At 36.9% G+C, this 27,573-nt stretch overlaps 1 protein-coding gene across 2 annotated transcripts; it reads right to left on the bottom strand.

Moving 5' to 3' along the window:
• Nucleotides 1-23,437: 23,437 nt before the first annotated feature.
• LOC124845071 (transcription factor TGA7-like) lies at nt 23,438-27,573 on the bottom strand. 2 transcript variants are annotated; one of them, XM_088102912.1, is made up of 10 exons: nt 27,095-27,573; nt 26,893-26,939; nt 26,516-26,677; nt 26,364-26,438; nt 26,133-26,192; nt 25,984-26,061; nt 25,838-25,901; nt 24,911-25,185; nt 24,175-24,402; nt 23,438-23,821 (listed from the first exon to the last, which is right to left on the bottom strand). In XM_088102912.1, exons 2-10 carry the CDS (start codon nt 26,893-26,895, stop codon nt 23,648-23,650), a joined length of 1,119 nt encoding a protein of 372 aa, XP_087959038.1. In that variant the 5' UTR covers nt 26,896-26,939; nt 27,095-27,573; the 3' UTR covers nt 23,438-23,647. The 2 variants fall into 2 exon arrangements, with proteins under 2 accessions (XP_087959038.1, XP_087959040.1); XM_088102914.1 differs by having other exon boundaries at nt 24,911-25,182; nt 27,095-27,571.

The raw sequence follows: 27,573 nt of genomic DNA, 5'->3' as shown, positions 1-27,573 counted from the left end.
AATAAAATAAAACCTAATCTAAAAAATAAAATCTAATCTAAAAGATAAAATAAAATAAAATCTAACCTAACCTAAAAGATAGAATAAGAATAAAATAAAATCTAACCTAAAAAGATAAAAAGATAAAATCTAATAAAATAAAATAAAATCTAATCTAAAAAAATAAAAATAAAATCTAACCTAAAAAAAAAAATCTAATCTAATCTAACCTAAAATAAAATCAAATCAAATAAAAACCGAAAAATAAAAAAAATAGAAAATAAAAATAGAAAACAGAAAAATTCGAAATTTAAATTAAAAATAAAAAATAAGTCAAAGATAATCAATAATCACACAAATTAACCAGTTAAACCACGAGTCCCCGGCAACGGCGCCAAAAACTTGATGGACAAATTTGTAAGCACCAAAATATGATGTCACAAACTTGTTTCACAATCGGCAAGTATGACCGAATCGTTCAAGTAATAAAACTTGGTAAGACCAAGTATCGTTCTTCCCAAAGGACTCACGGCCTAGTTTAGTTATGTGATTTCTTGATTAGCTAAGACTTAAGAAAACAATGATTGAAATTTTAATATGCAAGACGAAAATAAACATGTATGCATGAATTGATCAATGGCAAAGACATAAGATAAACACTTTCAATGGATTAAATGAATGAATATGTTGTTGGGGGTCAATTTCATCTCATCCACTCTCATATATTTTAGGAATTCAACATTCAAATCATCATTGTTAATGCCACTCTCTAATGTACCATTCTAGATGGCTTCTCCCTAATCAAATAGTTCATACAATTCCTAGCATTCCTAATGATTAGTTCATGAGTGCAGGAGCTTAAAGGCAACCAATAGAATATTGTCAGTATAATATTGGGAGAAATTCCCCGGATCTAGACTTCCCCGTACGTGTCCGTATCGACAAAACCAATAATCATGCATTAGAATGAGTTAAACAATGCAAGCATTGAGCAAAGAGGAAAAACCCTAACTAATGATGAAAGAAAGCATATGTCTTAATTCAAAGATGTACTCAACAGATTCCATATATGAGAGCTTCAAGAGATTACATTGATTCCCCAACAAACATACAAGGTTTAGTTCACCATATTCATGGTGGACCTAGATGAATAACAATGAAAGTATGAAAGAATAAACCCAATAAAGGTGAAGAGGTAGCCTGAGCATCCAAGATCCTCCTTCAAAGGGGTGAAAGAGAGAGTGTTTGCCTCGTTTCTGCCAAAGATCCCTAACTAAAGGACGTGCAAGCCCTTATATACTAATCTAGAGTTACAAAAGATTACAAAAGTCCAAGCCCAAAAAGTGCCGCTCAGCGCCATTTACCGCTCAGCGGTGGTTACGCGTCTTCTTTCTTCCCCTCAGCGGCCATTTGCCCCTCAGCGGTTCCAACGCCACCTCTTGAGTGCCGCTCAGCGGTAGTTTGCCGTTGAGCGGTGCCTTCGACTTCTCTTTTTGCACTCTTTCTTGTCTTTTCTAATGTCCTCTCTCTCATTCTTCACTTCTTTCACCAAATTCACCTCAAAACCTGCACAAAAACACTCAAATCAAGCATAAACCTGTCCAGCTCTCTTATTTCTGAAAATATAAACAAAATGCATGATTTCAAGCTAGTTTCTAAGTCTAAAGGTTGCTTTTAGTATCACTTTTAAGCATGAAAATAACAGTTTTTCAACTGTTATCAAGTCCTTTGGGAAGAACGATACTTGGTCTTACCAAGTTTATTACTTGAACGATTCGGTCATACTTGCCGATTGTAAAACAAGTTTGTGACATCATATTTTGGTGATCATAAATTTGTCCATCAGTGATTCACAAGCTTTGTGAACAAATGCAGGATATTATGATTGTGATTGTGAAATTAAGCAGGATGTGTATGTCAAATGTGAATGAGCTTATATGTGAGGTTTTGAGCTCCAGAGTTGTTATATTTGAATGCTATTACTTTGAAAGCATGAATGATTTTGCCCAGGGTTTCTATGATTGAATCAATTGCTTGTATTGCATCATATGATCAAGGCCGTTTGTTGGAACCCTTTTTATTGGCCAAATTCATAAAGTTCGCCCACTAAAAGAGAACACTTTGTGTTCTATCCTTTGAACCCTTAGCCTTGAACATACACTGAAACCCTTGATTGAAAATCTTTACCTTGAGTTAAGTAGAAAATATTGTGTGGTATTGATAAATGTTCAAGTTTGGGGTTGTTAGGAAAACATGAAAAAGGAAAAGCATTGAGCTAAGAGCTAAAAAGTAAGAATATGCAAAGAAAAAAAGAAAAGAAAAGAAAAAGAAGCAAAGCTCAATGCAAATGCAAAGGCAAGTTGGAATGAATAAGAATAATTGTGTTGTTATGATTTTCTTAACTCAAGGATTTTGTGATCCAAAAAAAAACCAATTTTTTTTGCGCCATCCTTTTTGCGCCATCCTAAACAACAAATCAATCGTCGACAACTGCTTATGGGTGGATTCAAGGTTGAAGAATGGATGATTCACTACTTAATTGTGTGGATCCTATGTCCTCGTGCCACTAACCATGCTCAATGCTCGGAGCAAGATCTTCTACTACTATATGGGCTTTTAAATCACATCCACATTGATTGGCCAACACTCATCTCCGACACCATGGTAAAGGCCAAGAAATATACTTATTATCATTTTCCATATGCACTTCTCATCTCTCGAATTTTAGAATACAAAGGTGTAAGTGTGGAAGGCGAACTCACTATCGCCATTCAAGCAATTGGCACTGAAATTGGTGAGACAACATTTCGCCAAATGGGTTTTGTTGCTCGTAGCCGTGTGATCATTCACAAGGATGATGATCACCACGAAGATGTCAATGACGATATGGACGCCCATATGGCTGATCTAGTCCCAGCTGCTACCTCTGCTGATGCTGGTCCTTCTCACATGCCTTCTTCTTCATCCTTGACTATGGAGGAGCATTTTGCAAACATGTCAAAACAACTGGAGGATATGCGTCTCTTTAAACAGACTCACTTTGAACAAATATATGAGTGGCAACAAAATCATGAAGAATTTGTGATCGAACAATTCAATGACCTTGATACTCGCATTGGAAACATTGAAAATCACTTTAATCTCCAACCTCCAGAGAGACCACCAAGTCCTGAATTTTAGATTTAGGATTTTATGTTAGTGTGCTTTAATGTTTGTTTGTTTTGAATTCCTAGGATGTTTTATCATGTTCATGTCTAGTTTTATGTGCCCTTGTAATCTTTAATATTTTCATGAATAAAATGATCTATTGTTTTAGTACATACATTGTTTAATTGAGGGGGAGCTCATATTAAGGGGGAGCATTATAACTCTTTTTGCTTATGATCAAAAAGGGGGAGAAATATGTGCAGTTACTACTAATTCTTATTGTTGTCTATCAGTTTGTATCTTTTGCAGATAACCCAAAGTTGCTTTTAAAAAGTGATTTTTGATCATCATAAAAAAGGGGGAGATTGTTACCAATGAGGAGCATTGGTAAATTTGAAGATAAATGATTTTGATGATGCTGAAAGACGATAGACTGTTATAATTGTTTTAAAAGCACTTTGTAGATTATAAATGTATTAGGAAAAGCCTTAAACATGTAATACTTAGAAAAATTCGTATTTCTAGAACTGTTACGCATTTAATCGATTATTAGAAGCTATAATCGATTATCCTGAGCCCTTCTGAAAAACCTCGTTGCTCTGGAATAATCGATTATTACTCCAAATAATCGATTATCACTAGTTCTGATGAGAACTACCAAAGTCTCTAGAATAATCGATTATTCCTCAGGATAATTGATTATCACTTTTGAAAAACCCTATAACGGACTCAAATAATCGATTATCACTAACAATAATCGATTATTTGTGGCAATTATAATTCATCTCTGTGAACTTAGACCAGTTGGCTATATAAGGTAGTTCCAAAACTCTTAGAAGACAACTCTAAGCTTTCTAAGAATACAGTTTGTCTGAGGAAGTTCTAAAAAGCTAGTTCAAGTGCTTTGCCTGGTTTCGTGAATAGGAGAAGCTCGCGTTTCGTGTGTCGATAGTCGGAGCGGTTCTCTTCGAGTTGGCAAGGTGGTCATCTTCCGGTTCGTTCGTCGAAGGAAAGTTTTATCTATCTATTTTTATTCACTCTTATTATAATTTATGAAACTGATTTTAGTGAAAATGTTAATCATTTTTTATAGTGATTAACAACTGGACGTAGATTCTTTTGAATCGAACCAGGATAAAAATTCTGTGTGTCAATTTTTCTACTCCCTATACTCTTTACTGTTTTATGCACATCAACTGTTTGACAAATTTTCTCTAAGAAAATTAAATTCCTAAAACGGACCATCTTATTACAAGTTTGATCGAACACGCTTTCCGCTTTATTAATTTATTCCGCTACGCGACTCTATAACGGTACCGATTGTTCCGACAGCGTCTTCTCTTAATTAAGGAAGCACATGAGGGAGGATTGATGGGGCACTTTGGGATTGCAAAAACTTTAGTAATTCTTCATGAGCATTTCTATTGGCCTTATATGCATAAACATGTAGCAAAGTTTTGTAGCCAATGCATTCCATGTAAGCATGCTAAGTCCACCACCCACCCTCATGGCTTATACACTCCTTTACCTGTGCCTAGTAGTCCTTGGGTTGACATTTCTATGGATTTTGTTTTGGGTTTACCTAGGACACAACGAGGGATGGATTTTATCTTTGTGGTAGTGGATCGTTTTTCAAAGAGGGCGCACTTTATTCCCTGCCATAAAGTAGATGATGTTGTCCATATTGCTAATTTATTCTTTAGAGAGGTAGTCCATTTGCATGGTTTGCCTAAGACAATAGTCTGTGATAGAGATTCCAAGCTCCTTTGTCATTTCTGGTGATCTTTGTGGAACCAGTTGGGTACTAAACTTCTTTTCTCTACCACTTGTCATCCACAAACTGATGGTCAGACTGAGGTGACTAATAGAACTTTGGGTCAAATGTTGAGATGTTGTCTAGAGGGAAATCCACACCAGTGGGAAGAATTGCTACCCCATATTGAGTTCGCTTATAATAGGGTTGTCAACTCTACCTCCACTCATTCTCCTTTTCACATTATTTATGGTTTCAACCCCCTCACTCCATTAGATCTTCTTCCCCTTCCTGATTTTGAGTCCATGTGTTTAGATGGTGTGCCAAAGCGTAGTTCATTAAGGATTTGCATCATAGAGTCAAGACGCGCATTGAACACACCACTCAAAAGCATGCATCTAGTGTCAATAAGCGAAGGAAAAAGGTCACTTTCTCTCCTGGTGATTGGGTATGGATTCATTTGCGCAAGGAAAGATTTCCTTCACAAAGGAAATCCAAACTCAATCCTAGAGGCGATGGTCCTTTTCAAGTTGATAACAGTCAAAAAACTGTTATTTTCATGCTTAAAATTTATACTAAAAGCAACCTTTACACTTAGAAACTAGCTTGAAATCATGCTTTTCTTCATATTTTCATAAATAAGAGAGCTGGACAGGTTTATGCTTGATTTTAGTGTTTTTGTGCAGGTTTTAAGGTGAATTTAGTGAAAGAAGTGAAGAAGGAGAGAGATGAAATCAGAAAAGACATCAAAAAGTGCAAAAGGAGAAGCCGAAGTCACCGCTCAGCGTCAGTTTACCGCTGAGCGGCACTCAGGAAGTCACGGGAGGTCCGCTGAGGGGGCAAAATGGCCGCTGAGGGGAAGAAACGTCTCACGCACTTACCACTGAGCGGTACTTTACCGCTGAGCGGCACTTTTATGGGCTTGGACCTAATTTTCTGTAATTTACGAATAATATATAAGCTTTAGGGTTTCCTAGGGTTAGGTATCTTTGGCAGAAACGAAGCAAACACTCTCTTTTTCACCCCTTGGGGGTAGATTGGGAGATGGTGACAGCTCTCCTCTTCTCTCTCTCGGGTTTTTCTATCTCTTTCATTCTTTCATTATTATTCATCTAGTTTCACCATGAATATGGTGAACTAAACCTTGTATGTTTGTTGGGGAATCAATGTAATCTTTTGAAGCTCTCATATATGGAATTTGTGCTTGCATCTTAATCTAAGATTTATGCTTTCTTTCATCATTAGTTAGGGTTTTTCCTCTTTGCTTAATGCTGGCTTTGTTTAACTCATTCAATGCATGATTATTGATTTTGTCGATACGGGAACGTACGGGGAAGTCTAGATCCGGGGAATTTCTCCCAATAAGTATATTGGTTGCCTTAAGCTCCTGTGCTAAATAAACTAATTATTAGGAATGCTAGGAATCGTATGAACTCGTAATTAGGGAGAAGCCTTCTTGAAAGGTAATTTAGAGAGTGGCATTAACAATGATGAATTGAATGTTGAATTCCTAAAATATATGAGAGTGGATAAGATGAATTTGATAAACCCCAACAACATATTCATTCATATAATCCATTGAAAATGTTTGTATTTTGTTTTAGCCATTGATCAACCTCATGCATACATGTTTATTTTCTGTTTTGCATATTAAACTTCAAATATTTCGTTCTTAAGTCTTAGCTAATCAACGAACCACACAACTAAACTAGGCCGTGAGTCCTTTGGGAGAACGATACTTGGTGTTACCGAGTTTATTACTTGAAACGATTCGGTCATACTTGCCGATTGTTCAACAAGTTTGTGACATCATATTTTGGTGATCAAAAATTTATCCATCAAGTTTTTGGCGCCGTTGCCGGGGACTCGTGGTTTAACTGGTTAATTTGTGTGATTATTGATTATCTTTGACTTTAATTTTGAATTTCTGTTTTTATTTTCTGTTTTTATTTTTTCGGTTTTTATTTTATTTTATTTTATTTTATTTTCTGTTTTCTGTTTTTATCTTCTCCTATATCTTTTTGTGCTAACCAAATATTCTAGGGTTTTGTGTTCTTGTGTATGCAGGAGGCAATTCGAACTAGGAGCAAGAAAACAACAGAACCTCTTCTTGAAGGTCTAGACGAGAGTAGACGGAGGAGAAGAATCTGAACATCTAGAGAACTTTTCCCTCCTCCGGAAACTCTGTTGCAACCATCACCACAAGGTTCTGTTCATAGCACAGAAAATATGGAGAACAATAATATCAGAAGAACTCTTGCTGACTACACCAATATAGCTTGACCTTAGCACTTTAACAGTATAGCTAGACCTAGAGTCAATGCAGCTAACATGGAGGTCAAACCAGCACTGATCCAACTGGTAAAAAGCAACCAATTCAATGGGTTATCTCATGAAAGCCCATATGAGCACTGATGAAAGGGTCGCACCTCCCACAAAAATTGTGCATAAAAGAATGCAGTATAGACTAGGAAGTGACTCCTAGGTCGTCTCTCAAGGACCAATATTGCGGTTCAGTCTCAGATCACACGGAAAAAATGGGGGTTTTTGAAAGTGTTTTGTGAATGCAATTAAACTAAATTGAGACCGAAAATTAAACAAAACCGAATATAACTGAAAGCATCAAAATGTATGAAAACGTTAAAGTAAACAATGCAATAGGTAAATATCCAAACGCAATTATAGCTATCAAAATACAAACAATCAAATGCACACAACTGGAATAAAACTTCAAAGCAAAAGTGTATCAATTAATTGAAAATGTAACTGTTAGCTAAAAATTTAAAAGGTAAATGCGTGAAGAACACTTAAAATTAAATGCTTGAAGAAGTAAGTCGGACGTGGCAGCTGCTGGTATAGAAACCGTGCACACACCTTTCTTCATAAACCACCGCATCTCATTCTCTAGAAAAATGAATCATCCCCCTTTTCCTCCATCCAGGCCGTGACACTTTGCTTCCATCTCATTCTCCTTATCCAAGAATCAAATCCCGTGAGCTGCTGTGCATTCCTTTAGCACGTCCCATCTCCTAAATTCCTAACTTCACGTGAGCATCAAATGGCTTGGACACCACTTCACTTCTTCCTTCAATTAAATTTTCTCTTCCTTATTTCCATCCAGCCGTACCGTGATAATCGTGCAGCACCTATCAAGCCGTACCAGCTCAAGAAAAAATAAATCACGCGTGAGATCCCATTCCAGCACACCGTATGCACTTCCTATTCTCAAAGCCAAAACCATTCAAATAAAGATACATCCTCCGCTGACGTTCCAGGCCGTGCTACTTCAATCAATCAGCGTGTGCTTTTCTCCATTGTGGCTGCTGCCGATGTGTGTCCCCTCTTTCACGTCCAGCACCGTGTCTATCCTAAGAAAGAAAAATGAAAGCTTTCATGCTCCCAGCTGGCTATCCCCATCATCATCTGTAACCCTCCTTTTCTCTCCATTCCAGTCTCTGTGCAGTACAAATTAAAAGAAAGAAAAACACTCCAAAAAAAATTTAAGAAGCTCTCTATTCCCAGCGTAACAGCGTGCACAAGCTTCAATTTAAATCACCGTCTCGGGCTTCTCTTTTCTTCATCATCAATCACCCAACTTTGCCTCCTTAGCTCCACGTCACCCTGTGCTCCACGAAAATACCAAACTCCTAAAAGCATTCACCGCATTTGCAAGTCATCGTCTCCAAGCTAGGACGTCACACCCTTGCGCGTGCTGTTGTGAACGAGAGCTGCTGGAAGAAAAGAGAACGAGAGTTGTCGCAAGGCACCGTGTGCTTCTCGCTGCTGGACGAACGTGAGGACCAAACACTTCTTTTTAAAATGAAATAACAACCTAATTTATAGAATATGAAGATGGAATTCTAATTCAAGCATGCAAAAGAAACACGAGACCGGACACCATCCATGATTAAAAGCAAAATGAATTCACGCTGGAATCAAAATCACCGTTGGAAGCAACATTCCATTCCTCCCAAAAAGCGTTCAAAAGCCGAGAGAAGAGAAACTAAAACAGTGGCCAAAAAAATTGTAAGTGGCGGCTGGACAAGGGCCGTGTGTCCCTTTTTAATAAGGGTAGGGTCCACACAAAAAACCCTAGGGTGCTAAGTCACTAACTTCTAATTTTTGGGTCTAATCTAATTTATCAAAAATTGACCCAAAATATAAGAGTTGATACAGAAATTCTAAACTACTGAATTACAATTTAATTAATTCTAAAATGTCTGTGTGGAGAGTCTTGAATTTATTTGGCATTCTTCCTGATGTCCCAAAATGTATTTCCGAAATTTTCCTGCACTTCAAAAATGCACTTAATCAGCTCAGAAAACCCAAATTAGCACAATTACAAATTTCCGACCAAATTAAGCAAAATTCGGAAAACGGGGAAATAACAAACAATTAAACACAATTCCCTGGTTTATTTAAGTGCAATAAACTAAATATAATTCAAGAAATAACGACTCATCAAGCACCTTACTACTTTCAATGAGATTTGCAACACAGTCAAAACTAATGAGGTGCCAGATGAAGCGATCAAACTTAGTTTGTTTCCTTTCTCATTGGGAGGCAATGCTAAACTTTGGTTAAATTCTTTCCCAGAAGGAAGTTTCACAGATTGGGAAGTAGTGGTGACAAAGTTTTTAAACAAGTACTTTCCACAATCAAAGGTGACAAAAGGCAAGCAAGAGATATCTTCATTTAAGCAGGGCATGGAAGAATCACTGGGGCATGCATGGGATAGATACAAAAGTCTGCTAAGAAAAACACCCACGCATGGCTTTGAAGAACAGGAAGTAGTCTTAACTTTTCTTGGAGGGCTTGGTTCACAAACCAAGATGATGCTGGACACCTCAGCAGGAGGCAATATTAAATGGAAAACTCCAGAGGAAGCCACAGAAATTATAGAAAACATGGCTACTAGTGATAATGAGCTGCACAGTGAGAGAGGAGCTCCTATGCAACAAAAAGGGGTTCTCCAATTACAGACACATGATTCCTTGCTAGCTCAAAATAAAATTCTAACTCAACAGCTGGAAACTCTGACTAAAACTCTTGCACAATTACCCAAAGAGTTGAAAACTGCTGCACAGGTACAAACCCAGTTGTGCGAATTATGTGGAGGTGACCATATCAATGGTCAATGTGCCTTTCCAGTTGAAGCTGTAGAGGACGTTAATTTCATGGCCAATCAATTTTCATACCGTCAAGGGAACTACAATCAAGGGTGGAAACCACACCCAAGCATTGGTCAAGGACAAACTGGGCAAGCTAATCAATATAATAAGCAGCAGCAACAACCAACCTTTTGGCAACAGTTATCTATGCTTAATGAAAGATCAACAAGGTTGGAAGAAACTCTTTAGCAATTCATACAGAAAACTGAATCTTCTCAAAAGAGCACTGAAGCTGCTATAAAGAACTTGGAGATTCAAATGGGTCAGATTACCAAGCAATATGAAGAAAGGCCAAATAGAAATTTTGGGGCTAATACTGAGGTTAACCCCAGAGAAGAGTGCAAGGTGGTAAAGAGTGTTGATGATGATAAAGTTGAGTTAGATACAGAAGAGAGAAGAGACATAGAGAGAAAAAGTACTTTTCCTTTTCCAATCCATCAAGGGAAACAAATGGACTTCACAGAATTATTCAGAATGGTGGATAATGAAGCACCTTGGGAACAAATTCTACAGCAAATCGCAGTTTACACAAAATCTGATGAAGAAATCTCTACAAAGATGAGACTGATGGACAAATTTATGAACACCAAATTATGATGTCACAAACTTGTTTTCAATCGGCAAGTATGACCGAATCGTTCAAGTAATAAACTTGGTTAGACCAAGTATCGTTCTTCCCAAAGGACTCACGGCCTAGTTTAGTTATGTGGTTTCTTGATTAACTAAGACTTACAAACGAAATATTTGGAGTTTAATATGCAAGACAGAAAATAAACATGTATGCATGAATTTTGATCAATGGCAAAAAGCAAAAGATAAACACTTTCAATGAAATATAGATATGAATATGTTGTTGGGGGTCAATTTCATCTTATCCACTCTCATATATTTTTAGGAATTCAACAGTCAAATCATCATTGTTAATGCCACTCTCTAATGTACCTTTCCAGAAGGCTTCTCCCTAATCACGAGTTCATACAATTCCTAGCATTCCTAATGATCAGTTCATAAGTGCAGGAGCTTAACGACAACCAATATCATATTGGGAGAAATTCCCCGGATCTAGACTTCCCCGTACGTGCCCGTATCGACAAAACCAATAATCATGCATCGAATGAGTTAAACAATGCAAGCATTAAGCAAAGAGGAAAAACCCTAACTAATGATGAAAGAAAGCATAAGTCTTAATTAAAAGATGTAAAAACAGATTCCATATATGAGAGCTTCAAAAGATTACATTGATTCCCCAACAAACATACAGAGTTCAGTTCACCATATTCATGGTGAACCTAAATTAATTACAATGAAAGAATGAAAGAATAAACCCGAGAAAGAGAAGAGGAGAGCTGTCACCATCTCCCAATCTACCCCAAGGGATGGAAGAGAGAGTGTTTGCTTCGTTTCTGCCAAAGATGCCTAACCCTAGGAAACCCTAAAGCTTATATATCATTCGTAAATTACAAAAAGTCAAGTCCAAGCCCATTAAAGTGCCGCTCAGCGGTAAAATACCGCTCAGCGGTGAGTGCGTGACTTGTTTTCTCCCCTCAACGGCCATTTTGCCCCTCAGCGGACCTCACGTGACTTCCAAAGTGCCGCCCAGCGGTAAACTACCGCTCAGCGGTGAGTGCGTGACTTGTTTTCTCCCTTCAGCGGCCATTTTGCCCCTCAGCGGACCTCCCGCAAGCTCCTGAGTGCCGCTCAGCGGTAAACTGCCGCTGAGCGGTGACTTCGGCTTCTCCTTTTGCACTTTTTATTGTCTTTTCTGATTTCATCTCTCTCCTTCTTCACTTCTTTCACCAAATTCACCTTAAAACCTGCACAAAAACACTGAAATCAAGCATAAACCTGTCCAGCTCTCTTATTTCTAAAAACATGAAGAAAAGCATGATTTCAAGCTAGTTTCTAAGTGTAAAGGTTGCTTTTAGTGTCAATTTTAATCATGAAAATAACAAATGGACTTCACAGAATTATTCAGAATGGTGGATAATGAAGCACCTTGGGAACAAATTCTACAGCAAATCGCAGTTTACACAAAATCTGATGAAGAAATCTCTACAAAGATGAGACTTAGAGATGATGAGGCAAAAGAGTGTATAACTGTTAAAAAAGAGTCATTCCCTCCTAAAGCATCAGATCCAGGCAGTTTTTCTATCCCTTGTACCATAGGGAAGAAAAAGGTGAAGAAAGCTCTCCTTGATTTAGGTTCAAGTGTTAACTTGATACCTTATTCTTTACTGGAGCAAATCGGCAATGTTAAAGTGAAACCTGCAAAGGTTAAAATAGTAATGGCCGATGGATCTTCAAAGGAGCCATGTGGGATTGTAGAGGACATTATAGTTTGTGTTGGCAAACTTCAGTTCTTGGCAGACTTTGTGGTGATGAAGATGGAGACAGAGAAGATACCTATCATTCTTGGAAGACCGTTTATGAAAACGGCCAGAGCTATTATTGATGTAAATGAAGGTATAGTGGTGCTCTAGGACAGAGAGGAGAGAGTGGTGGTAGACGTCTTCAAAGATGAGACGCAAGCAAGGGAGGAAGAAGCTAGTTATAAAGCTGCATTTCAAGATGCACCCATGACTAGCCGTAAAGATGAAAATCTCAAGGTTTCAGGTAACCATTGTTTGTTGTTTCAGGTACCCAAGGAAGAAAATATTGGAAGAGGAGGAGAAATTCCTAGTGACTGGGAGAAAAGTAAACTCCAACTTGGCTCACCTGTAAGAATCAAGAACAAGTTGTGGGTTGTGAAGGGCTTTAAAGAGAAGGAGATGATAGAGATAGAGTCTCCATATTCTAGAAGAACCAAGACAGTTCAGAGGAAACAGCTGAGGAGTTGGTGGAATGACAACATCAACTATAAAGAAGATGGAACTTGAATTTTATTGGGTCAAGCTAATGACGTTAAAAGAGCGCTTGCTGGGAGGCAACCCAGTGGATTTAAAGACTTTTCATTTGGTTTTGTAATTTTTAATTTGTGAACATTATTTTTGTAATTATTTTGTTGGAAATAGCATCTACTGAAGGATGCTAGGTGGTTAAGTATCTACTAAAGGATACTATGTTTGTAACACCTACTGATGGGTGTTGGTAAGAAAATTTTGCACCTACTGATGGGTGTTGGTGGATTTTGGGTCAGGCTCGTGACGTTAAACAAGCGCTACCTGGGAGGCAACCCAGTTGATTGAATATTTCTGTTTGTTTATTTTAGTTAGGGTTTGCATAAGCATTTTAAACATTGACTTGCAGGGAACCAGTGAGAGGCATGTATGGGAGGCACGTAGGTTAAGAAAAGAAGGAGAAGAGCACATCACGAAAGTGCCGCTGAGCGGCAACTTACCGCTGAGCGGCAACTTACCGCTGAGCGGTACTCTCGCAGATGGGCTTTAGTTTCCCCTTAGCGGGACCCGAGCCCATTAGGGTATTTTTATACCCCAAGCTGCGTTTTAGGTTTTCTATCCAGGCTCTTCTCTGCACAAACACTCCCACATACCTTTTCCAAGGTTTTCCACATCTTTTCATTCTTTCCTCTTGAAAATTTCTCTTCCACTCACTTGCTCACTAGTGTTCCATTCAAGTTTGGGGTTGGAAGAGAGTATCTTAGATTGGAAACATTCTCATTGCATCTAGTATCTCCACCCAAGTAAGTAAAATGAATTTTGGGGTGTTTGATTTTGAATGTGATTGTCAAAGCATCAAAAGTTAGGGGTTTTGATTTCTATGCATGATTTGATGATATATTTGATGTTTGAACCGATTAAACTGCATAATTATGAACTGGAAAACTGAAAATTGCATTTGGGTGGAGTTAGGACAGCTTTAAAACAAGATTTTCAAAAATCTGCAGAGTTACCGCTGAGGGGTAATCTGCCGCTGAGCGGCACTCTGCCAGATTTGGTTTTTCTGAATTTTTGCGTGTTGGAATGTGGCACTGGTGGCGCTGAGGGGAAATTCTGGCCCTCAGCGGTGGTTTAGCTTCGAAAGGAGTTGTGTCTGTGTTTTACTAATGATTAACATCATGTTCTGTGGTTTTGTATTTGTGTTTGAATGTAGGAATGACATCCTCTTCAGGAAAAAGATTGAAAACCATCGCAACCAAAAGAAAGGAAAAGGAACCAGAGCAACCCCACTCTAGCAGGTTCCTCTCTAGGAAACATGAGAAGCACTTTAAGGTGGTTCAGGACAGGAGACTTCTGATGGAGAGAAAGGTTGGAATGATACCTAACTTTGCTCCTCAATTTGGAGAGCAAGTGTTAGGGAATGACTGGGGAAAGCTAGCCACCTATCCTGCACCCGCCAACATAGTTGTGGTAAAGGAATTTTACACCAATGCTAAGAAGATTGGTGATTATCCAGCTGAGAATTATTTGGGCTATGTTAGAGGCCATGTTATCAGGTATGATCCTGATTCTATTAATAACTTCCTGGACACTGTATGGGCTGGTGAGCAGTGCCAGTTTGCTCTTTGTATGGAGGAAGGTGCTGATTATGAGGATGTGGAGAGAGTATTGTGTATACCTGGAGGACACTTCCAAAGGAATTGATCTGGCTCAGTGGTTAACATTAGGAGGACGGATTTGACTCCTCTTGCAAAGTATTGGATGGCGTTTTCTCATGCCAACATTCAGCCATGTTCACATGTGTCAGATATTACTCTCAGCAGGGCATTGTTCATCTACTGTGCTATCAGAAACTTGAATGTTAATATTGGGCAGGTGATAGCTGATGAGATTAGTGTGTGCGCCAATACCTCGAATAACAAAGCACCACTAGGACATCCCTCTTTGATCACGCACCTTTGCAAGATAGCTGGGGTGGACACTTCTGCTCCACCATTTGAGAAGCCAAGAAAAGCTATTAATGAGGCTTATTACAGGCAGTACTGTGGAGGTGAGGAAGCAGCTAAGCCAGTTCCACCACGTCGTGCTCGTAGAGAGAGAGGGCCAGCACAGAGCCAGACATCTGCTGAGACACATGAAGCAGAACCATTCTAGATGAGGAACATGTATATGTCTCTTATAGGTGCTCAGTTGCAGTCCATTCACAGAGGGCAGGTGGCCACTGCTGAGATGATTGTGGGGATGTATGATACACCTCCAGCCCACAGGTGGACTATGGATGAATTCCATAATGTGGTAGCTTGGCCAGAGGAACCAGTGCATGGAGGAGGAGCTGGAGCAGCTGAAGCTTCAGCTAGAGAGATGGAAGAAGATGAAGCTGATGATGATGATGCATTTGAAGATGATGAAGATGAGGAAGAAGAAGAAGATACAGAGGACATCTCAGACTGATGAGGAGCTGAGATAGCATTTACTGATAAATGCTATCATATGATTATGCTTTTGTGGTTTAAGTTTTCTGAACTTATTTGTTTTTGTTTTTAGATTAGGGTTTGATGTACTCTATTGAACACCTGGTTTGTTATGATGGTTTGCTATTAACTGTGATTGTGTGATAAGTAATGCTGAATGATGCTTATTGATTGATTGATGATGAGATGATGTGCACATTAAAATGCTTATACAGGTGATTCACAAACTTTGTGAACAAATGCATGATATTATGATTGTGATTGTGAAATTAAGCAGGATGTGTATGTCAAATGTGAATGAGCTTATATGTGAGGTTTTGAGCTCCAGAGTTGTTATTGTTAAATGCTATTACTCTGAAAGCATGAATGACTTTGCCCAGGTTTTCTATGATTGAATCAATTGCTTGTTTTGCATCATATGATCAAGGCCGTTTGTTGGAACCCTTTTTATTGGCCAAATTCATAAAGTTAGCCCACTAAAAGAGAACACTTATTGTTCTATCCTTTGAACCCTTAGCCTTGAACGTACACTGAAACCCTTGATTGAAAATCTTTACCTTGAATTAAGTAGAAGATCTTGTGTGGTATTGTTAAATGTTCAAGTTTGGGGTTGTTGGGAAAACATGAAAAAGGAAAAGCATTGAGCTAAGAGTCAAAAAGGAAGTATAGGCAAAGAAAAAGAAAAAGAAAAGAAAAGAAAAAGAAGTAAAGCTCAATGCAAATGCAAAGGCAAGTTGGGAAAAATAAGAATAATTGTGTGTTATGATTCTCTTAATTCAAGGATTTTGCGATCCAGAAAAACCAATTTTCTTGTTAGCCCAGCCACATTATAAGCCATTGAAAAGTCCTTGTGATGATGCATGCTTGTGAATGTTTTTGATTGTGGTAAAATGAAAGGCAAAGTTGATTCATGTGACATTGTGATAGTAGAGTGAATGAGTGATTACCTTTTATACACTTGTGTGTTGAGTGAAATACTTTACCTAGTGAGGAAATATTCCATTAGCACATGAACATCATGCTTAATTGATTGGTCATTCATGAAAAAGAGCATTTGTTGGGTATTAACTGACTTTGTGAAACACTAAAGCATGTGCACATCTTGATTGAACTCTTGGTCATAAGTTTGATTGAAGTTTTTACTTATCTAAAAAGAGGATTTTTGAATGAGTGAACCATCATATGAATTGGTTGAAGATATATCTTGTTTGCTTGAGGACAAACAAAGTTCTAAGTTTGGGGTTTTGATAACAGTTCAAAAACTGTTATTTTCATGCTTAAAATTTATACTAAAAGCAACCTTTACACTTAGAAACTAGCTTGAAATCATGCTTTTCTTCATATTTTCATAAATAAGAGAGCTGGACAGGTTTATGCTTGATTTTAGTGTTTTTGTGCAGGTTTTAAGGTGAATTTAGTGAAAGAAGTGAAGAAGGAGAGAGATGAAATCAGAAAAGACATCAAAAAGTGCAAAAGGAGAAGCCGAAGTCACCGCTCAGCGGCAGTTTACCGCTGAGCGGCACTCAGGAAGTCACGGGAGGTCCGCTGAGGGGGCAAAATGGCCGCTGAGGGAAGAAAAATACTCACGCACTTACCGCTGAGCGGCACTTTACCGCTGAGCGGCACACTTATGGGCTTGGGCCTAAATTTTCTGTAATTTTAGAATAGTATATAAGCTTTAGGACGTCCTAGGGTTTGTATCTTTGGCAGAAACGAAGCAAACACTCTCTTTTCCATTTGTGAAATGGTGTTGAAATGGTGTTGAGAAATATTTAAAAAGGTGAATAAAATTAAATTAATATTTATTTTTATATTAATTTTCGAAAAGAGTTGAAATGATAGTTAAATACAATTAGTTGCACTATATTCTTTGTGGGTGAAGCTTGGTTTAGTGGTTATTGTGAGTGTCCATGGTCTTAAGTTCAAACCTTTCTCAGTCTAAAAGGGTTCTTAACTCTTTCCATCTGGGCATGTGGGTCCCACCATGAGGTAAGAAAGAGAGAATTAAGTATCCCTTGGCCGTGAATGAGGTGTGGAGCATCACTTTCTTATGCTTTTCCGTGAATGAGTTTTGATCTCTATTTTGGTGTGTTGCATGCATTGAAAGAGAAACATGCAAAAGGGTTACAATATTTTATTAAGTGTGTGCATGCATTTTGGTCGGAGAAAGTTGAAAGTAGAGCCTTCTTCACGTTAATAAAATGTTGCAGCAATTGTTGGCTTGCTTTTATTATATTTTAAGTTGTTTTTGCATGGTAGGAAATAGAAAGCCAAAGAAAAGTTGGGGTTGCTTTGTGTTTGGCCGTGAACGTCCAGGGAGGGTTTGTTTACTCTCTTTTGCTCCCTTTCCATACGTTTCATTGTATGCTTGGTCATTATGTTTATTTTTTGGAAGCCGATATTTTGACAACCAAATTTTGACAACTTTTTGCCAACGCAATGTGTTAGCAATCTATTGGCTAAGTTTGAAAGTTTTTTCTTTAATAAAAGCTTATGTGAAAAAGGTTCATTCTTGTAATATGTATTATTTCGAAAACACCCATAAGCGTTCAGGAGTGGCTCCATTTTAGGGTTTTGAATCTTCTTTCTTCTTTTCTCTCTTCATTTTGTTCATCTCTCTCTACGTTCACCAAACTCCCTCGTTGCTCTCTCCAAACTCTATCGTTCTCTCTCTATTTGGTGATTTCCTCCATCTACGTTCAACAATCTCCATTTACGTTGGCCGAAAACTTTCGTTTGGGTTGAAGTTTTCACCTTTTTGTGCAATGGATTCCTCCGATGACATTGATGCTTCGAACAAGGTATGTGCATTATTTTTTTTCCCTATTCTTATTTTGGCTTTGGTTTTCTCTTTTGGCTTCTTTTGGTAATTTTTTATTTGGTTTTTTGTAACAAGAAATATATTTTATTTTTATGCAGTTGAGTGTACGTCATTCTTTCAAAACCAAGTGTGTAGCTACTTTGAATCAAATTTTGAGTGAGGAGCAGAAGTCATGTATTTCGGAGACGCCATTTCGATATGTTTTTAGAACTAAATGATAATGTTAGGCTTGGTACGAATAATTTAAACGAACTATTGGCTAGATGGGTTTATGCAAGTGGTGGTTTTTGTTTTGGGGAAAGAGTTGTGGAATTCAAGTTTACCATTATCTAGTTAGCAGTTTATGCAAAGCTTCAATGGCGTTGAAGAAAGGAAAAGGTGTCACCAATGTCTATGTTGATGGGTTTGTATACGTGTTGCAGGTAAATTGTGTACATTGATTGATATTGAAATATTTGTTGGTTGGGTAATGAATTGAGATTACTAATTATGATCTGTTTGTTTTATTTTAGGATTGGTTTTGTGAGCGTTTCATTCCTTCCAATGATGTTGTACACAAATACCCAAGAGTATTGCGTTGGATGAATATAAATGTTGGAGACAAGTTCATCAAACGTGCTATGGAGATGGGTGTGGTATGTTCGAGATTGTTTTAGTAATTTTTTTGAATTAATGGTGTTATAGAATTGTAACTGTTGTTAATATTGCAGTTGCTTGATGATTTTGGTGCATCAAGCAAAGAGATGTTGGATTCATTTGTGAAAGCATCACTTAATAGAAATGGAGATGATATGAAGGAACAAAAAAAACCAAGACGTAGTAGCAAACACAAAGAAACTATTATGGCTGCTTTAGAGGAACAAGATACTTTAATTGAAGAACTTGAAGAAAAGTTAACTACTTTGGAGGCTAAGTTGGCTGAAGAGAAGAATAAAGATGTTGGTGGTTACAGTACACCTTGTCAAGATCACAACTTCTACAATGACTTTGTAAGTGAAGGAGGAATTTACTGTAACAAAAGCGTTATGAAGGAAAGAAGACGTCGAAAGAGATTCAATAGTATGGCATGTAGAACTCCCTACACATGATATAGCCCCAAACTTGATTGATTTTTGTATTTTAGTGATAATTGTAGTATTGGAAGATTTTAATGTACGGATACCTTTAAATGTAACGAAAGAATTGTTTTCAATGTTAATATATACATTGGTTATTCCAGTAATGATATATATTTTCATATCAGTTGTTGGTTGGTACTATTTTATAAGTTTCTTCCTTTTTAATTGTTATAAAAAATTATTTGAAAGTTTTTCTAAGGTTCTTGGCCTGATAATCGATTACTGGGTTCATGTAATCGCGTATAAGTGGAAAAAGAGTAATATGTACAGAAATTCCTTCCGTGCTACCCAACCCTGGTAACTGCACTTCCACGGGTAGTTTTTGGTTCATGATCACTGAATTTTAAAGATTTTGAAGAAGGATCATCCAATTGGCCATGGTTGATGGTGTGCAGAACCCCCAATGCCAAGTTTAGTCACTCCTCTGTGTAGGGAGGACCCACTTAGGCAGAACCCCCAATTGTCAAGTTACAATAATCAATTATTATAAATTATACAATTTCTTTAAACATTATCTATCTTATCTTATAGCATCTCTCTAAAAAGCTAGACATAAGTTACCATCATATTAGTTCACATTGCTAGAAATTTTACATTCTTTAGTGTCTTTGTACGAGTGTTTGATGTTTAGCTACTCACACTATCACTTCCTCAAAAAGACCTCCTCAAAAAGACCTCCAAAGCCTACTTTTGACTCACTTTCTTCGTCCATGCAAAAAAAGTTGGTCCACCAACATGTGGCATTTCATCACAGACTCCACGTTAACTTTAAATATAATATATCAAACAATATTAAAAAAATCGTATAATTTTTCCTAATATTAAAAATTAAATTGCACTTAACAATTACCTGACTCAAACTTCACATTTACGGGCCATTACTATTTCTAACGTTGTTCTTGACTTAATAATATAAAATCATAATATAGAGAGGGTCAAAATATAATCCGTGTTTCACTGTAAAACAAACAAAAATTTGTAAATGGATTTTCGTAGTCTTATCATCAATGATTCACATAAAAAAGCAGATTATCCTAATGGAATCAAACGTGTTTTTTATAAAAGAGAATGTAGGGATCGATTTATAATGCGATTTTTTCTTTTATTGTAAGTAACCTATAAGTAGCCAAAATAATTTATTTAATGTTTGGACTTCTTGTTGTAAAATTTTCTATGTGTTTGTAGGGATTTTGTGAGAACAAGACACTAACCTTTCTAACGTAACTTCGATGTTTGAGTTGTGTGCTCCGCTTGTATGCTCCCAGTTTGGACCGCTCGGCTGCCCTTAGTATTGGTCGTTCGGTGGACTTCAGTTTTGACCGCTCAGTCGACTTCGAGGAAAAGGGGGATGTACCTGCAAAAGGTACTCTGACGCCCAAGTTAGGCGTGTGTTTGAAGAGCTTTTGCTCTAGATTGAATGTTTGAATCTTGTAAAGTGTGAGTTGAACCTGAGGTTACCTCAAACCTAAACCCTTATTTATAGAGTTTAAAGGAATCTGACCAATTAATTTACCTCTTAATGGTCATTAATGAAAACCTTAACTGTTTAATGGTAGCCGTTGTCACATTTATTGTGCCTTAACTCTGCTCAACGTTTGTCGGGACCTAACGTTTGAGAGGCTTTTTTCTGCATGTTGATCGTTCAATTCCTTAGGGTCGTATGTCGCACTAACCGATCGGTAATACATGAGCCCAAAGTAACGTAGAGGCTCTCCTGCACCTTTACTGTTCGGCCGGCTATGAGCCCATAGTAACAAAAGCCCCCCAAGTCCGAGTTAACTGTTCGGCTTTAGCCAAGGTTAATTATAGGACTTATGAGTTTGAGGGAGGTTGTTCTCGTTGTATTGAGGTTAACTATAGGACCTCTTTAACTCGTCGTGCGATTTCAGTATACCTTTTTATAAAGACTTCAAAGTTCCCCCTTTCTCTTGCTTAGTATTTACCAATTCCGCTGGTGTTATCTCCTGTTTCCGATTGGAGGCGTATTGCCTTCTAAAGAGGGTTTCCACAGTGGCAAAGCAATCTACTGTGTTTGGGGGAAGAGTGTTATACCACTCTAATGCCTCATCCTTGAGTGATAAGGAGAAGGCTCTGCATACAATCGGATTGTTGTCCGTGTAGAACGCCATTGCATTGGTGAAGATCTTGAGATGATTGTCAGGATCTGTCGAGCCATCATACTTATCTAATACAGGAGGATTATTCTCTGGCATTGGAGTTTGCATGATGGCCGCCGTAAAAGGGAGTAATCTAGAGGGTCGAACGGTTTGTAGGGGGATGATTCTCTCCTTCCCCGACAGTTCAGGTTGGTGTGCTAAGATGGTTGCCGATTATGACTTCCATTGTTTTCATTTCGATGGTTGATACCCCGTTCGGCATTGGAGAATGAGTACTAAGCTGACCATTCGGTGCGGCCTCATTCTGCCCTCAGTGTCGCAATCTCCTCTTCGTGTTTCCGCTGCATCTCTTGTTGTGCTAGCGTTTGCGCTTGTATGGTTCTTGCCTGTGTTTGTATCTGTGCTTGCATCTGCGCTATCAAATGTCAGGTATTCTGTTGTTCATCCATGCTCCTTGTGGTCACCATTTGGGCTTCTTCTGCTTGCTCTCGGGCCCACGGTGGGGCTAAAATGCTTCGGTAGGGATTTTGTGAGACCGAGACACTAACCTTTTTTTATGTAACTTCGATGTTTGAGTAGTGTGCTCTGCTTGTATGCTCCCAATTTGGATCGCTCGATTGCCATCCGTATTGGTCGTTCGGTGGAGTTCAGTCTTGACCACTCGGTCGACTTCGTGGAAAAGGGGGGAGGTACCTTCAAAAGTTTCTCTGACGCCCAATTTAGGCGTGTGTTTGAAGAGCTTTTGCTCTAAATTGAATGTTTGAAGCTTGTAAAGAGTGAGTTGAACCTGAGCTTACCTCAAACCTAAACCCTTATTTATAGAGTTTAAAGGAATCTGACCAATTAATTTACCTCTTAATGGTCATTAATGAAAATCTTAACTGTTTAACGGTAGCCGTTGTCACATTTATTGTGCCTTAACTCTGCTCAACGTTTGTCGGGGCCTAACGACTGAGAGGCTTTTTTCTGCATGTTAACCATTTAATTCCTTAGGGTCGTATGTCGCCCTAATCGATCGGTAATACATGAGCCTAAAGTAATATAGAGGCTCTCCTGCACCTTTACCGTTCGGCCGGCTATGAGTCCATGATAACACTATGTTATTTTTTTTTTTTTTGAATATTGTGATTTTATTTGCGACACATGATTTAATGTAATATAATATTAGAAAATATATTTAATTATTATCAGCTTTGTAATAATTCAACTACGATTAGACTAATGTTGAAAATTATGATTTTGAGAATATTATCAAATTAAAAAAAAAACAAATGAAGAGAAACATCTGAACAAAAAAAATTAGGACAAATGTTAGAATTATGGATATAACATCGTCAAATATATTTCGTCGATTAAGGTTTTTTTTAACTAACGTAAAATTAATGTCCCATTTAGATAAACTTTTTAACAAAATATATAGAAAAAGAAAATCAAATGATACAATGAAGTAAAGGACTTGAATTAAATTTTTATTAAATTTTTTCTATATGTTTTGTATTAAATTATTTTTATAAGTTTTAATTGAGTCTGTATCATTTAATGTTTTTGATATTATTAAATTACTTTTATAGCTTTCAGTTTAATATGTATCATTTAATGTTTTTGGTAGTGGACGATGAGACTATATCATGTCTTGTTCGTCTTACTTATTTACCTATGAAGAAATATGTGAGATTTTGTTGCGATTAATGTAAAAGTTATTTGTTGTTTTATTTTAAACACAACAAAAATCTCTCAATTTTAATTTCTAATAAGAGACAAAAGAGTAAAATAATAATAAAAAAAATTAACAACCACTTTCGGCTAAAAAAAGTTAAACAACGAAGACTCAATTGAAAAATATAAAAAATTTAATTACTCAATAAATATAAAAATATTTAATAGGATCCCATTGAAAATATCCAAATTTATAAGAGATTTAAGTTTTTTATTTGTTTTTCAAATTTAGATTGTATAATTATTTTAATTTATGAAAGAAGTTTAATATACTATAGCTACTTAATTATTTTTATAAGTATTTATGTGAAGCTAAATCCTTTTTCATTCCAAGAGGAAACTGATACAATATTTTATGTACAAAGTGGTTCAGTTGTTGTCTAGATGATATAAACTTTGGTTCACCCATGATGGGTAAAGGCAAAATTAGTAACTAGCACTAGCATATACATAACATATTAAACAAGACAATGATGTGAGCACCTGACATAAGAGTTGAGCTTCAAAGAAAAAGGTCTCAGTTTGAGAGGTGAGTGGGAAAGGAAGGATCACATGAATGAGCACTCCATAAAGAACTAAGAGTTCGAAGACGATGGAAGTATTCCCCCATAGCCACCAAGCCTTGAGCAGTTTGCCCAGGTGTCAGAATCCTTGACATGTAGAGCAGAGTTTGCTGCCTAAGGTGGTCTGCCTGAGGAACAAGCTAATAAATTCAACAAGCTTTCAACTCAAAACAGTAACAGTTTTGCATGCTTTAGCAGTAAAAAAAAATACAGAAACACAAGACTTCTACTTCTTCACTAAATAAATATCTTCCATTTAATCATTTCCCAATCATGACTTTAAACAGTGGTTGCGGTCATAACTGTCCTCATAATTCAATTTAATGTCCAAAATGTGGTTGGGGACTGTTTCTTAAGACCAAGTTTGCCATTTCAGAAAGGCTTTTATGTATACTACATATAATGTCTGAAGTTTCTCATCATATGACTCTGTGATAACAAACTAAAAACATGTTAAAAAATTTGATGCTGCATACATTACCTGGTTTACAAAACCTTCTAGTGCTTCACCCTTGTCCATTGCAGCAGCCATCTCAAAGCCGTAGTGTCCTATAGCTACGGGATCTGATGGAATGTTGTGGACTAGACTCTGCTGGAGTTTGTCCAATCCAAGTGAAAGGGCATCTTCAGCTTGCTGAGATGAAAGCCGGAGCTTGTTAATACTCACAATTTGTTGATCAGTCAAAGGCTCAAGCTGTGGTACAATTATCTGAAAGAAAAAGGTCAAGTAATTAACAAGATGCAAAAAGTGTATTATGAAAACTCACAAATAGTAACATCCGGAAGAAAAGATGTTTATGTATTTACAGTCCAGAACACAGAATAGAAAAGATGTTTTGTTTTAGGAACTACATGTATCATATCTGAAGTATTGGATAACTGTAGTTGTGCATAGAATCTGACATTCTTGTTTGGCTTCAAAGCAATCCTAGCATGACTGAAATCTAAACAAGTTTCTGTTATTTCAAGATCTTGAGGAAAGAGTTTAATACATAAATTTGACATTCGACACCAATGACTCATGAGTAAATCGAGATAAGAGATTCCAATACCACCTTCAACTACAATGATTTGTAAGTCTTTTTTCTTATATATTCTTCAACTTTCTCATTTTTACTCAATATGGTTTCAGATTTCCATTTGGATTCATATACTATAATGCACAATCAATGAACAGAAAATAATTTAAAAGTTGTTAGATTGACATGTGGATGTACATTTAGAAGCTGTGATGGACGGGATCCTCCAATCCAAAGATAAAGGCGTTCCACTGATGCTTTCCATGTGCCAGAGATCATATAAAAGACATCTGCTTTTGCTGCCTCTGCTTTCATCCTGAAAAGATTTGAGTAGTGGCTCAAGCAACTCTCAACAAGTAGATGAAGCTGCATATCAGAGTCACGAGTGTGTAATGCATTTCTCAGTTCTTCATTCTGTCTATCGAGCTCTTCAATCCATTGTCCATATTCAAGTTCAAACAAGGCTATCCCTGCTTTACAAACAATGCTTTAGAAACTTAATGCGTCACACAGTTAGAAAAAGTAGTAATGGAATCACAAATTAAATGACATCTGAGAATTCTACAAGACAAAGTGTCATAAACATTAGAATAGTCACATTACGAAAGCTACTTGCAGTTCAATATGAAATACTTAATTTTCTCATATACTTGGATCACTGAGAAGAATTTTGATAGAATGCAACACAATATTACAACATGTGATACAGAATAAAAACATGAGAATTGATTTTATAACAGTTAACTTCAATTGGGGGTTGAAGACTTTACTCAAATAACCATGACTTGAATTAGAATAGATATAATTGTTCATTGATTGCCTGATGACATTCTGTCAAAATTATTGGTAAAATTGTTTTTTGACTTGAAGCAAATCTGTATTTGATGCAGGCAACAAAATGAACCGAAGAGGAATACTAAGAATAGTCACATAAATACCTGACAAAAGTATCATTATAGGTAACAACAGAGGCATGGATTTCATCTAATAGAGGCTAAAACATAAACCATAAATCAAACTGCAAATTCTTCTAAAAACACAAGAAGAAAGTAGTACACAAAATAACTAAAAAAATAACATTTTGTGGAAACTTGAAAGTTAAAACTGAAACTGAGAATCTCCAACCTGGGTTAATTGTTCCGGATGATCCCATATAACTAACATCTGGTGCACTCCGTATGTACATACCCTGCAGGTGGACATCATAATAAGTTCTTTAACACATACATTATAATCATAAACAAGAACTACGATTTTTCAGTTAAGATCACCTGCTTTTTTGCTTTCTCAATCTCCAATTCCAATTGCATGAGCTTCACACGGCTTGTTTCTAATTGTTGAACATAAGCCTATTAATTACATAAGCAAGAATCAGATTATCAACACTAGCTAACTTCCCCATAAATTCAGTTTCTATCACCTTCTTCCGCAGCCGACATTTTCGTGCAGCCTCACGATTTTGAGCTTGACGTCTTAGAACCTACACATAAATAATCCTTAAAAACTTCAGTAAAAACATTCATGTTTGATATCAAGATCTCCAAAGCATTAATTTTGGTTTCTTGTGAACATTAAAATGATTAAATTGAAGCCGGTAAAACATGAGCATGGAATAAGCAGAAAAGAAATATACAGTGATTAAATCCATTACCTTACTATCAGTTTTCTCATTACTCTCTTGATCATCTCCAGAAGGTTCCCTTGATTCATAAGGAGTACATTCAGGCTGAACACAGGGAAGTCAGTGTTGTAGACAAAAATATGCTAGCTTGGTAACAGAAGAGAAATTACTATGTCTTTTACCTTGTTCTGCATGCTTGGCTTCATCATGAACATTGGTGTAGCAATTGAATTCAAGCTTCCATCAATTTTGAAGCTGTCCCCCCACATGTTCACTTGATGGAATGGATCATATATACCCATCCTTTTCGCGAGGACTAGTTGAGTCGACGAACAGTTCATATACTATACATCATGCAAAAAGAAAATTCATATCTCAAATTGAAGATTTAATGCAATGTAGACAAGATAAAAAATATGGTGGAATTTAGACTTCATCCCCTACATAACAGGAAGCTGGGTTTGTTGCATAAAATTGAATGAAACTTCAAATGAGGAACAGTAACAAATTGATAAGTTACCCACAAGTTGATTTTAATTTATAAAGAAGTTAATCTAACCATTCCATTAACATGACTCCATTAACTCGATCAGAAGCTTGATTATTCTTCTCTACCGCAAAAATAAAATGCAAAACAGAGAAAAGAGGACTAATTGAGTAATACTTTCAGCAGTTCAATCCTAAAATTGAATCACAAGAAACACATAATAAACGACAACTTTCAAGTTAGGTAAACTGAATTGTTGAAACGGGAATCGAACCTGGGCAATCCAAATACAGTTCAGAACAGAAATCAAAATTACAGGGTAGCTAGTTTGGTAGAATCTGCAAGCACCAATATTGTAGTATTAGTCCATGACAGACCCAAATGAAATGAATCCCCAAGAAATTTTATATACACGCTAGCATTATTCTTCTGTGTGCCAGCAAATTATGTAAGCAACGCACTAACTGAAATAAAACAGATGAAAATTTAATTTTAAATAAACAAAACATCATTTCTCAAAGTATAACATAACTTTCATTTTTTTTTTCTACAGGTGTAAGAAAATCTACTTTGATGTGTCAACTTGCTAGTGTAAAGTTATGTTTCCACTGTAAGAGAAAGACTAGGGTCTAGGAAAACTATCAGCAGCGAATTAAAAATCAAAGGAAAAAATAAATAAATAGAGAAGAAAACACCAAGTTCACAGCTTTTCATATTCAGTTGATAGTGGTCTTTGAAACTTTGACTAACATG

This window comes from Vigna umbellata, chromosome 1, assembly GCF_029865625.1.
Source record: "Vigna umbellata cultivar VRB3 chromosome 1, Vumbellata_1.0, whole genome shotgun sequence".
Classification (NCBI taxonomy): domain Eukaryota; kingdom Viridiplantae; phylum Streptophyta; class Magnoliopsida; order Fabales; family Fabaceae; genus Vigna; species Vigna umbellata.
The sequence above is the reverse complement of the archived record's forward strand: the minus strand, read 5'-3'. Positions and strand labels throughout refer to the sequence as shown.